General features: G+C 35.2%; 1 protein-coding gene across 1 annotated transcript; it reads left to right on the forward strand.

Annotated features, from left to right (window-relative positions):
* Nucleotides 1–387: 387 nt before the first annotated feature.
* On the forward strand, nt 388–1548 carry LOC149226646 (serine carboxypeptidase-like). Its single transcript, XM_089375344.1, has 4 exons — nt 388–476; nt 618–875; nt 1040–1173; nt 1260–1548. The coding sequence occupies exons 2-4, from the start codon at nt 764–766 to the stop codon at nt 1407–1409; spliced, it is 396 nt and encodes a 131-aa protein (XP_089231470.1). The 5' UTR covers nt 388–476; nt 618–763; the 3' UTR covers nt 1410–1548.
* The last annotated feature ends 12880 nt before the right edge of the window (nt 1549–14428 follow it).

Below are 14428 nucleotides of genomic sequence, written 5' to 3' on the forward strand. Positions count from 1 at the left end.
TTGATACTTGTAGACCTTTAATCCATAAAAAACAGCCCAAAAATCTCAGAAATAGACACCTATAAATATAAACTAGTCATCAAATTTCAAGGAATATTTTTTCATGGGGCTGAAATCCTATTAAAATTTGGAACAAAATGCATATTTTCATATTTATGAGATGTATACTTTGTTTACTGAACTAGATTTGTATGTGTTCATATTGAAATCTTGTTACTATGTTTTAAATTGCGAGAAGCTTGATGGCTAAATGTTGTTTGCTTTATGATCCTTAGTTACCATTTGTGAAGTGTTTTAAGTAACTGGTTACGGCTGATGTTATGCTGGATCCTTTATCGAAGGTTCTTAATGTAGGTTCTGATTATAGCCGGTGTGATAACTTGCCAGGTACCGAAGGGACTGTCACATGCTTTGCATCATACTTGGTGTGCACCTCAATTTTCAATTCCATTATGGCATTAGCTAGGAATATCAATGTAAGACTTAAATTCTAAATACTGGATAGCCAGACATTATGTTTATTTTATCAACATTTTGTATCTTAAAATGTAGTTTGTCATCATTGTTTTATATATCTTACGATATTAGTTTTCATTATTTTGTTTTATATTTTGCAGTACTATGATGTTCGGAAGGAGTGCAATGGTGGCCTGTGCTATGATTTTTCAAATATGGAGAATTACTTAAACCAGGGTTCCGTTAGGGATGCCCTGGGGTTGGCAACCGAAAATTTGTCTCCTGTAGCCCCTTGGTTTATGAAGCTATGCTTACTGACTGGATGCGGAATATGGAAGTTGGCATTCCAACACTCTTGGAGGATGGTGTTAAGTTGCTAGTTTATGCAGGAGAATATGATCTCATTTGCAATTGGTTAGGTAATGATACTGTATACATATAACATATTGTTTTTGTTTTGGAGAATGACTTTATGATTTAGGTGTTAAGTCTGTTATTAACTTATTTGCAGTTGTGTTTTTCAGGCTTGTCAGTCTAATCTTCAAAATTGAAAAGTTAATTGTTCAAATTATGTGTCTTTCAGGCAATTCAAGATGGGTGAATTCCATAGATTGGTCTAGAAGTGAGAATTTCAAGAAGGCACCTACAAAATCCTTCCTTGTAGACGATAAGGAAGCAGGTTTAATAACCAGTTATGGACCACTCAGTTTTCTCAAGGTAAAAGGCACTCAATGATCATCTTTGATTTCGTTGTACAAGTAGATAATTTCTTCCTTACGGAATCTTCTATTTTGTTGCACCAGGTTCATGATGCAGGTCATATGGTCCCAATGGATCAGCCAAAAGCAGCCTTGGAGATGTTAAAATGCTGGACACAAGGAAGTATTACTGACGACAATTCTCAAATTTTAAAGATAGTGACGGAGATGCCAGAGAAGAATTTCGAGAGTTAGTTATCTGCTTAACTAGGAGAATCGCTCTCTTCACCTAGATTAATGTAAATATTTCTAGATTTGCAGTAGTGTGCATCCCCAAAGATGTGTATTTTCTGATTTGGCAAAATAATTGTGCATTGGGACCATCAGTTTTGCTAACTTGTGTCAAATCTTTTGATGGCCACTTTTTAATTGTATAGAAATAGTGCTTCTTATTGCTTACCAAGCCTTCTGGAATTATGATTATACATGGTGTTAAAGTTATATTCAAGAACATGAATAGTATTTCCTGTGTTCTTATTCCAGCATGTTTTGATGTCCTAATGGATGAAAGAAATTGTAAATTGGATGAAAGAAATTGTAAATTCAACAAAAATATTGGTTAGAGTCTCGGGGAATTCAAAGCATGATGCTCTTAGCCTACATTCAATTTTATTGACAATGACATGAAAACATTTATGTTGTTTGCAATCATACAACGGATGCCAGTATTGTCTACTTATATTTGAATTGGAGGCTATGTGGTTTGGCTGTGTTTCACTTCTCGTTCGTTCTATTATTTTATTGTTGAATATGCCTGTTTCCTCTTTTTGCCTCTTATCCCTTTATAAGCCTCTTGGACATTAAGTGCTTGGCATGGCAAGATATGTCCATAAAGTGCATGGACTATCTACAGTCCATCAATGCTTGCTGTTGCTGCTATCTACACTGCTCGATGCACTTTGAGGAAGGATCCATGTTGGAAAAAAACACTTACCCTTCATACAGGCTACTCTGAAGCAAAGCTGAAGTAAGCCTTAAAACTTTTGAAGCATCATGCTGTTACTGATTTTACCCTTCTAAAGAAATCCTACTCCTAGACATTTTAGATTTCTTCATCAATTACAGGCAGGCATTGTTGATCAGCTACGGCCAGAACATTGTGTCTTGATCAACTATATGTTGGAACTCAGCTACTAACACCCTGTCTGAATTGAATCTTTATCTAATACTAATGCGCATACTAAGCGTCTGGAGGCATATGCACATTTTGTTAACTCTGTACATTGAGGTAATAACATTTATCTGCATTGTTCCAGGGAATGTGCGTATTTCATGGTTGATTTTCACCTAAATACAGGAGGAAATAAGCTGAGAGTTGTTCATAAGAAGTATTCAGATCGTTGTAGCAAGTCTATCTTTTAGCAACTCTCAGAATTTCAGAATGAGATTGCATCACATGACATCGGCTGACATAATACATTTTAAATGGTCTTTTTTGGATTGCAGAACTGATGCTTATGGGATTCATCTCGTTTCTACTGACCATTGGAGAGAAGCTCATTTCTAAGATTTGTATACTGAAAGGAATGGCTTATAGTATGCTTCCATGTCAAAAGGAATAATCAATGGCTCCTGTTATCGATCATTGTTCTGAGGTGGACACCAAACTCTATGTTGCATATTCGAATTTCCCAATGCTATTAGATGTTACTTAGATCGTGTTACTCCATTTGATATGATTCAAGATATTTATGATAGTTTGATAATTATTCATTCCCTCTTGATTCAAGGGTAAGTATCCTCCAGTCTCCCTCACTGGCATGAACCAGCTCCACTACTTCATCTTTACGTTGGCAACTGTCCATGCGTTATACACTATCCTAACAATCGCCCTAGCAAGAGCAAAAGTAAGTGCCATGCGAAATAACTGATCTTCTCCCATGTCATTCAGTTTAAATTTTTTCTCGGTTTGAATTTGCTTTCATATCTTCATGCGTTCGAAACATCTTTAACTCAATAGTTTGAATTATGGACATTTATTTATTTTTAAATAATTTTTTATATTGTCTCTAGAGAGACAATAGTTTGAATTATGGACATTTATCTTTTTTAAAATAATTTTTTATATTGTCTCTAGAGAGACAATAGTTTGAATTATGGACATTTATTTTTTTTAAAATAATCTTTTATATTGTCTCTAGAGAGACAATAGTTTGAATTGTGGACATTTATTTTTTTTTAAATAATTTTTTATATTGTCTCTAGAGAGACAATAGTTTGAATTATGGAATTGTCTCTAAAAAGACAAAAATGTATTTGTCTCTAAAGAGACACAAATGAAATTGTCTCTAGAGAGACAAATCAAATTGTCTTTATAGAGACAATAATAATATGTGTCCTATATTGTCTTTATAGAGACAATTTTTTGAGACATTATATTTTGAGACACCCGCTTAGAGACAATATTTAAGACAATATTTGAGTTTCTTTTTGTCTTAAGTTAAGACAATTGACTCAAATATTGTCTTAAAACCCCCCTATATGTAGTAGTGGCTTATGGGACAGCTTGCTTCTTCATCTGCTTGATGTATTCGGCTCTTTTTCTGTGAAGCTTCAAAATAAATGCTCCCATCTTCTCGACCAACCTTTCGCTAAATAGATTATCCCAAGAGTTAGTTGTCAGCGTATCTGCATAACTTTCCCTGTTGTCTTTGAAAGCCTCACATTCTAAAATGAAATGTTTTTCTGTTTCCACTTTTCCGGAAGAACAAAAAATGCATACTCTTTCCTCCCACATTTCCTTTGGCCTCTTCCAGTGCCTTGTTTCACAATGTAGTTGATGAGAATTAGTCTTTAACTGAGCAATAAGAATTTTGGCTCTCCAAGAGATATTGGCCTCTATGTATGCCTTTGGTTGATGATTATAAGTGGGATTAAACACTTCAATATAGTATTTTTTCTTTCTTCCTAGCTCCTTGTCCCAAATATGCTTGTGGAACTTTTCCATAACAAAATCTTTTATCTCTTTGCTGTTTATGGGACACACGTTCAAGCAAATACCCCATTTACTAAACCATTTGTTATTTTGTTGCATCCAAGTTTTTTTGCTCTTGCACAATCTATCATTAAAGACCACCTTAGGCTATCTACCCTCTTCTATTTGCTCAATTTTTTTTAAATACCTTATAACTCGCACCATAGTAATTGCTTCAATAAGAACGATCCCTTATTCAACCATTGTGTGGAAGATTATTGTACAGAATTTTAGTTTATTGTGCGGATTTCTGCACATTGAAGCAAAGCATTTTATTTATGAATTAGTATGTATATCAATTAAATTATTATTAAAGCTTGTGGGGACAAATCATAATGAGTAAAATTTTTATTTTATACTAATTTTAGTATGCGTAAAAATTTTATTGTATAAAAAACTTTGTGCCGAGAAATTTTTACAAGAATTTTCTACACACCTTTTAATCAATTAAATAATTAACGATAAATAAAAAACTATATTACATTACAACTATCCCCTTTTTATATAATATATATATGAAATGTCCCTTCTCACCATTACAACACAATCATGTGCATATATATATATAGGCACACCCATAACTTGAGTCTCACCATAAGGGGTCCATATCACGTAATTTATACGGCTTGCCATATCTGTTTTGTCCTAATAAAAAGAGGAATTCAAGTTTCTCCATTATTAGTCTTTAACAATAATCAATAATCAATATGTGTGCATTAGGATCAAAGCCAACCATTCTTTTAAAAAAAATTATCATGTTAGGTAGGGAGCATACTCCAACGCATGCTTTTGAACATTTTCTTGTGGAGATAACGTGTAATGATTAAATGTTTTTTTAACACTACACATTTTTTTTTGGACCATCAATTATTTAAACCAAGCTTGTGGGATTATGGTTTATAAATTTCATTAGTTTCTTATTCACTTCTGTCGGTGCAAGACAGTAAATTATTCACTTAACTTAAGCATGGAGTATGGTTTATAAATTTGATAAGGACCCTATGCATTTTTTCGTTGCACCTCGGTAACGGAATCAACATTTATTATTATAATCCTTAATTACGTAGTACACAACTTGCAGCTCTATTGCAAATTGTTTTGACTTTATTAATAAAGGGATGGTATGTGACCAAGCCTAACTTGATGATAAAGTCTATTTGAAAATTATAAGGAAATTGATGTAAGGATAATGGATCAAATATCTTTTCGATGGAATCTTAAAGAATATTGTATGTGTAAAAGAAAAGTTGATACTTCAAATAAAATCTTAAAAAAAGGGCATGCTTTCCAGGGGGTACGAGTGACTAAATTAGTAAGTATTTTTGTTAACCACTGGGAAAGACAAAATGTAAGTTAAAATGTAGCGTGAAGTTTAGTTTAACTTCTCTTTCATCACATCAACCGTCATTCGAATAATTCTAAAGCTATTACAGCGCAATTAAATATATGTTGGTACTAATGATAGATGTACATAGGGACCCAAGTGAATGTTAAAATAATTGAATAAATTCTCAAGATACCTCTTAGACAATAGGAATGGCCATCTATAAATGCCTATTCATTGTAACTAAATATTATTTAATAGGCTTATTAATAATATATTTAGGGAATTTTTTACCTCTTAGACAATAGACATGGCCATCTATAAATGCTTATTCAGTGTAACTAAATATAATTTAATAGGCTTATTAATAATTATTAATAATATATTCAGGGAAGTTACATATACGATGGGTTATTTATAGTTTAAGTGAAAAAGGTGTATATTTATAAATAGAGTTTTAGTATTATGTTAAATAATAGAGTTAAAGCTTAAGTTGTTTTTGCAAAAATTGGATTTAGTTAAAAAAAATCTAAAATTTAAAATTTTATTATGTTAGGAGGTTCACATTTGTCATTTATTTTAGAAAGTATTAAGCAATGTTGTAATAGTTTTGAAATGATGAATCGGTATATCATATTTTCATGAACTCAATGTTATGGTGGAATATAAACCAGTAGTGCATTAAAGATAAAAGGGGATACTATACGTTTACAATTGAGCTTATGATAAAATCATTTCATAATATTATTTCCTTACCATACACCTTAGGATCATTAATGCATATGGCACTAAATATGACAAGCTACTCCCACAAAGCCAGGATGAAAGGGATAGAAGCTGCATATCTCATCTACATGTTTTTATTAACATGTACTATGTCTAATTAATGTTAAACCTTGGATATCTAGTGTCAAGGTAGGATTATCACATCATCACTTAATGTGGAATTCATTGCTTCTCTTCAATCTTGGAGAAGGGCTGCAAAGTCCAATCTCAATGAGCTATAACACTATGACTTTGGTTCAGATTCATTTCATATAGTGAAAATCACAATTGTGTTTAGGTAAGGCTCACTATTAGTCCTAGGTCCTAGACTCGCCAATTCTTTGCATTCATTTCATCTTGGATTCTCTAGGTTTAGAAGTTGAGGCTATGTCTAGCCTAGGTGCAAAATCAAGCATGACCAAGTTTGGCCTTAATTAATCAAAATGAGCTCTTAGGTTAGAATTCTCTCCCTCATACGTTTGCATTTCAGAAATTGAAATCTCCCTCATAGTGACAATGGAATTTAAATAATTAAGTGAAGCGTGCCTCACCCTACAAAGCATAAGTTTAATGTGGTCACTACCTTGAATTCCCAATTTTGGTCTCCCCTCAACAACTTGAGTAAGTAGGAGCATCACAACAATCTTAAGCTTGAAATTCTAATGGGTATGTTGCTTCTACAAAAAAGTTGGTTGGAAACTTTGGAACCAATGGTTTGTGAGCTCATACATGAGAAAGGAGTTAATTCAATAGAACAATAAGATGAATCTTCAACCATCCCACAAAGAATCCAATAGGAACTAGCATTAAACACCCAATATAGAGAGCAATAGAAAAATCCTCTCCATGCATCCACCACAAGGCAGATTAATAATGAAGGCATCGTTGTACCTAACACTCTTCCAAAAATTTGATCTTTCGTTAGAAACGTCATGTATGGTTATGTTTAGGTAGTATATTCTCCTTTTTAGTTCTCTTGGCATATCCTCTATATGGTTATTCTATAATGTTTTGTGTAGTTTTTTACTAGATTCTTTAGGATAAACAAAGTACCAAATAAATGCATCTCCATGGTAGGTGGCCACATTCTATAAATTTTGTCATAAACTTCGAATTTAGCATTCTTTATTGATAAAATATTTAGGAATCAACTTAGAGAACCATTTTTACAATAGGTTTAGTTTGGAAAATTGGGGTCTAAAATATTCTAAAAGTTGTCTGATACATTGAATGATGATTTTTGGTGAATAAAGCTTTGATTCTTAAGCACACACCCCCTAGCACCATTGTACACATGTTCTTTTTCAACGATGCAAGAATTTCCTTAATTGGACTTTATATGAAAATGTTATGCCACCAAGAAGTTGACCTTGTTTTGACCACCATGTTTCGAGAGGATGCCTTGTATGGAAAAGGATTTAGCCACATGATTATGATAAAGAAGACCCTAGATGAGTCAATATTGTAACTATAGTTAAGAGTTAAAGGATTTAAACTTAACCACTAGTAGGCTATCAGGTTGTGTTATAACCAAGCCATTGGGAGGAAAGGGGTTCAATTCTATTCAAATGCATCTTATTCCATAGATGAGATAGAGAGAGAGAGAGAGAACAAGAGAGAGTAAACACAATGTTTTTGTATATTGTAGCGTCCAACAGGCAACAGGCCACGAGTTTCACATTTTTGTACTTACATCCATTTCCATTTAGAGAATGAGAGAGAAAATCAGCCTCACCTTAAAGCTAGGTTTTCTCTCTAAAGGGTTTCCCTAGCCATATATTATGTTCATTGTGGTTTTTGAGTTATATTGCATTGTTATCTATTTTTTGCATGTTTAATCTATTCCATGCATAAGCATAACACGGTAATTAATGACTCCTGAAATATAAGGAGAAATTAACTCTCATAGTGTAGATTTCATATTTCAAGTATAATTTCATCAGATTTGTTGTGACAAACTCTCTAGTTGTGTGTATACATATATATACAAAACTTGAAGAAATATTTTTATATTCTATATGAGGAATATACATGTTTTAGTCATAGAGGGACTAGGAGATAAGCCATTATAAAGATATACTCGTTATAAGTTTAACATGTCACATGTGGAAATTGAGCCCGAGTGAAAAAGGTAATAACATAATCCATAATTCATAAAAATCATAACTTCATTTTGTAAATATCAAGATGAGTTATTTTGAGTTCTACAAGTGAAGTTGAAGTAGGTAGGAAAACCAAAGTCTAGAAAGTTTTGAGCCTACATGGTAGAAATATGGGGAGGGAGTAGTGCTCCCTCTTATTGCAACGTTCTAGTTGACAAAGGAAAATGAATCCAAGGAGGGTTTCGAGCCCATTCTAAAAAGACAAGGGATATTACACAAGGAGACAACTAGACAAAGTCAATAAAGGATGTGGATTCACATGGCGCAAATTCCAAGGTAGCTGATGAAGGGTCTTCAGAGAAAGGATCATGTATTGTAATGTCGAGCCCAAATGGAGCTTGTAAGCCCAAGACCAATAATAATCCTAGGCTTGTGATTACAAATCCACAGACCCAAGCTCTCTGAGACAATATTAAAACATACGCATTGTTTTGTAAATTTATGGGGATCTAGCCTAATCAGTAAGTGTTACAAACCTGGATTGAGTACGTTTGGAAACCCAAAAGGGAAGTATACCTCCATATACGTTCCAAAGGTTTCTTTATAGTTATATTTGCTAACCTGGAAGACAGAGACAGGGTATTTGAGGGAGGATCATACTTCATTTCCTTAGTAAAGTTGTACATGCGACCTTGGAAGGAAAATTTCATGCCATAGAAGGAAAACTTTAACCTTTTCCTAGTGTGGACAAGGTTATATTCTTTGCCTCTAGATTATTGGTTTTTGACAAGACTAAAAGATATTAGGGACTCGTTAGGACAATTTCTAAAGCTATCTGAGGTGACCCAGTAAGGTAAATACACTATGTATGCAAAGATTTGTGTTGAAATTGATATATTGGGTGCTCTTCCATAACAGTAACTCGAGAATTCTAGGACGAATTCTGGTCATAGAATATTGACTACGAGAAAATTCCTTTCAGCTGTAGACAATGCCATGAACATGGGCATCTCTTCAAAGAATTCCCTCTCAATGTCAGGACAAAGTAGCCAAGAGCTTGTTCAAATAAAGACTCTAAGGATTTCACAAAAGTGGATGCAAAGGGAAAAATAGGAAGGAAACAATAGCCTAAGCCATCGAAGGAAAAAAAATGAATCAAATAACTACTATGAGGCCCTAGTTAAGGAAACCTTATAGGAGGAGACAACGACAGGACAAATGATTGCAACAAAGGAATAGAAAACAATGATGTAGGATCTGAAAATGACTCCATGCAAAGCAGGGATAGAAGATCCAGATCTGAGGAAGATCGTGGAACGATAAGTATTAGATTTTCCACATATTTTAAAATAGTGGAAGGAGCAAGGAGTGGAAATGATCCCCAAAGAATAAATAGATGGGTCTAGTACTTATTCCTCACAAGGGAGGAAACCAGACCAAGAGGAACAAAGATATCGCATGGAGAATCAAAATGATTAGGAGACAAAGCATTGAGTACCCAGAACATCTAGACCACCAAGCCTGCTTGTCAAAAAAGAGTAAGGAAATGTAATAGTGCTACCCACCAAGAGCTCAGCGCCTCACTGATAAACTCAAGTAAAAATGAAATCCTGGAACCCTAACTCCCCTCCCCCTCTGTCACATTGAAATTTTTAACATGGAATATAAGAGGCTTAAATACCCCATGAAAACAAAGGATCCTTAAAGATAATATGAAAAAAGAAAACTCAAATATCATTTTCATACAAGAGAGAAAGTGTTTAATAGAACGTTTCAAAATAGCTGATGGAAATTTTGGGATAGATATGACTATTTATATATTGAAGCTCAAAATGTCATAGGAGGAATCTTCTGAATCCACTCGGTACTCCCTCTCTATATTTATGCAAATCGTTGGATCATCAGATCCACTACTCTGTACAAATGTGTGCGACCCCCAAAGGATCGATGAGAAGCTCAACTTCATCCAATCTTTGGAAGAGATCTAAAGAAGAAATCAACACTCAAAATGGATATTGACGGGGTATATTAACATGATCCTCACCCTAGAAGAAAAGAAAGGAGTCACAAGGAAACTAAATCGCTACTCAGAGAGTTTCTAGAATTTTATTAATACCACGAAGTTGGTGGACATAGAAGCAATAAATGAGATGTATACTAGGAATAACAAAAGAGGGGGAAAATATCTGGTGGCATATTGTCTATATATATTTCTAGTCTCAAAGGAAGTGATCCTCCAAGGAATTAGTAGAGAGGATAATATTCTACATTGTGGTAGATCGTATCACTGGTTTATCCTTTTAGATGCTCATATAATGGAAACACCAACAAATAGACCTTTAAGATTCGAGGGATTTTGGATGGATCATCCAATTTTTGTGGAAAAAATGAAATAATGGTGGAAGGATATGGGAGAAGCTCGAGGCTCTAAAATTTTTAAACTGCAACAAAGACTAAAACAAGTCAAAACAAAGATCAAACAATGGAATAGAAGTGATTTTGGCAATATTTTTCAAGCCAAAAAAGAATTAGAAGAAAAAATTGAGGAGCTTCAAAAATCTATTGCCGAAGAAGGATACAGAGATGAAAAGAAAGAGCTGGAACAATCCCTCCAGAGGGAATGGAAAGATAGATGCAGAAATGGGGAAAAATTATGGAAACACAAATCCACGATACAGTGGCTTCGGGAAGGAGAAAGGAATACTAAGTTTTTCTAGAAAACAACGATATCCCATAGGAACAATTACAAAATCCTGAAATTAAAATATAGGGAAGGGAACATCTACCACATCCATCAAGAGATAGAGCAAATTCTGTTTCAACACTTTCAGGATACAACAACCAATCCTCAAGGAGAGAGATTGACTGATATCCAAAAAATGTTGTAGCATGTCCCAATGATGATCACAGAGGAGCAGAATGCTAATCTTGTTAGGCCCATATCTCTAGAGGAGGTTAAGTAGGTAGTGTGGGAAATTCCAAATGGTAAGGCCCCAGGTCCAAATTGTTTTACAATGGATTTACTTAAGGCCTGTTGGGATATTTTGGGCTAAGATATATATGAAGTAGTGGAAGACTCTCACATAGAAACAACTATTATTAAAGCCTTGAATGCCACCCTCATCACCCTGATTCTAAAAGAAAAAGAAGCAAATTCCCCTGATAGATACCTCCCCATTGATTTATGTAATGTCATATATAAGATATATCTAAAGTCATAGAAAATCGGTTGAAGCCTCTACCATGGATTGTAATCTCTGAAGAAAAATTGGGTTTTATGGAAGCGGGGGAAATCTTGGATAATGTACACTAGATCCATGAAATTATCCATTCTCTTAAATCCCAAAAAAAATAGGGATGGTCATGTATATGGACATAGCTAAAGCCTATGATAAAATGAGTTGGGCATATTTATAACACACTTTGTAGGCTTTTGGTTTTAACCAACATTGGATCTAGTGGGTCATGTCTTTGGTCACTACTCCTAGCTTTTCAGTTATGGTCAATTGTGCCCCAGCTAGACCCTTCTCCCCCATAAGAGGCCAAAGGCGGGGTGACCCACTTTCTCCTTTCCTCTTCTTTCTAGAAATGGAGGGACTAAGAAGATCTATTAAAGCAAAGGTCGCTACAGGAGGGATAAAAGTGCTACAACCTCACCCAGAATGTAAACCAACCACCCATCGGTAGTTCCTGGATGATACCATGATCCATGGAGTGCCTAAAGTCAAAGAAGCCAAGGCCTATAAACAGATCTTGAACAACTTCGCAAAATCTTTAGGTATGTAAGTCAATGGATCAAAGTCAATGATTTCCTTTTTTAACACTCATATATTTACGCAAAGGAATCTCATAAACATTATAGGCTTCCAAAGGAAAGCATTTCCATGAAACTATCTAGGAATACATTTGATAGACAAGGCCTATAAAAAGCCAACTTGGGAAAACATGATCTCCAAACTACAAAATAAGGTTAGTAGGTGGACTTTTAGAGCACTAAATTCTGTTGATAGGCCAGTGTTAACAAAAGCAGTGTTGTGGGAAATTCACATGTATATGATGTTGGTCTTACTGGCCCCCAAAAGGGGTCCTCCAAAAAATAAGAGAAATCCAAAGAAATTTCTTATGGAGGGGGGGTGAGAAGAGAAAAAAATGGGCCTTGGTAGGATTTGATAAAATTTCCAAACCGAAATATAAGGTTGGTTTAGGCCTTCAAGATCATGTGACAGTAAACAAGGCTTGTGGTGGAGATGGATTAAAGATGTCACAAACCCTTTAGGAATGGCAAAACAACCCTATTCTAGGAGGACACATGGAAAAAAAAACTAATCTTAACCTCACAAATGAGGATGGAACTTCAATAGGAAACACAAAGAGTAGGGAAAAATAAAGTCCACCATTATTGGTACCCAGGGGAAGAAATTAATAAATGATGAAAATGGATACCTTTGTGTCACCAAATGAAGGTATAAATGGGCCAAGTTGGAAAAGAACTGGACAATGAGTTGTAAAAAAGAAAAATACTCATCTCAGAGAACAAAGATTAGTTAAGATGGGGAGATAGGAGGTAGTTCAGTTCACTCTCAAGGAATCCTGACTCTATATCATAGGACACCAACAAGAAAATGCAGACCCAATGTCGAACACAAATTGGTCTATGCCACATAGGCCAAAAATCAAATTTTTTTGTGGTTGGTGAGGCATAGGAAGATCTTAACTTCAAAGAACCTATGCTAAAGAGGATTCATTGTACCCTCAAGATGTAGTCTCTGTTAGAAGAAAGAAGAATCAATTAACCACCTTCTAAACACATGCGAGTATACAACCACCCTATGGGATTGGGTCTCACTTTTCTTTCACCAAACAGATTGGAAGTGAGATAACATTCAGGAAACCCTAAGAAAATAGAGAGGAAACATCATGAAAAACGAGTTAGTAAATCTTGTCTAGTTCCTCATTCTGAGATTTGTTGTGTGGGCCATGTGGAAGGAAAGAAGCTGGAGAATATTCAAGAGTAAATCCGTCCCGAAAACATTCCTGTTTATGCAAATCCTGCAACAAATGAAAGAAACTATCCTTAGCAGCAATTTAATTATCTCAGAGGAAAACACAATGGACTAGGAAAAAATAATTCTGCAAAATTTTGGGTTGGCAGAAGGTCAAGCTTGCTGTAATAAGAAAAGGAACCCCAACTCCAAGGATCTACAAAAATGTGCTTGCCACTAGCTCTGGGGTTCTTGAAACTAAATTTTGACCAGGCCTCAAGAGGTAACCTCGGTCTAGCCAGTGTAGGAGGTGTTATCAAAGATAGCATGGGAAGGATTCAAAGAATCTACTATAATAATTTGGGTGAGCCAACCAATAATGTTGTGGAATTTCATGCATTGGAACAGGGGCTAGAATTGTTGGTGTAGGAAGGAATTCACAATATCACCATTGGAGGGGACTCGACTTTAGTGATCAAGGTAGCGAAGTGACTTAATTATGTCACAAACATTGGAAAGGTAATGGCCCACTGGTGTTTGGGACTAATAATTCAGTGAATACAGGGACACTTTGGATCCACGTGAACCATCAATTTCAATCTAGTGAAAAAATAAAAAAACATGGTTGCGAACAGGTTGGAAAACAAGGGAGCTAGTGAAACCATAGAAAATTATGAATGGAATGGACAAGCATCCTTGATGGCCTATTGAGAGAAGATTTTGTTTGACTAGCCAAGATAGATCTTCTTGACAGAGGTCAACATCAGGCAGAGGTGACTGAGGATTTGACAGGCCCCAGCAAGGGGCAAAGCCCAAGGAATGACTAAAGACTAACTAAGCTCGAGAATCCATGCCTCCTTGCAACCAATCCGAAGGATGGGTGATGGAGCTAGGTGGTGTTGGAAGAAACCAAGCATGAGCACATGGTTGGGTACTACAGGAAAGGTGGTGGCAGATGGATGTACCAACCCCAATACAATCAATCATCCCCCATCTCTTCCTCCTATGGGAGCGGTAAGATGCCTTGTTCCATTCCAATAGAAATGTCGGTGGAAGTAGTTATTGGA

This window comes from Pinus tabuliformis, chromosome J, assembly GCF_031772625.1.
Source record: "Pinus tabuliformis cultivar Carrire ecotype Pingquan chromosome J, CPIR1, whole genome shotgun sequence".
In the NCBI taxonomy this organism is placed as follows: Eukaryota; Viridiplantae; Streptophyta; class Pinopsida; order Pinales; family Pinaceae; genus Pinus; species Pinus tabuliformis.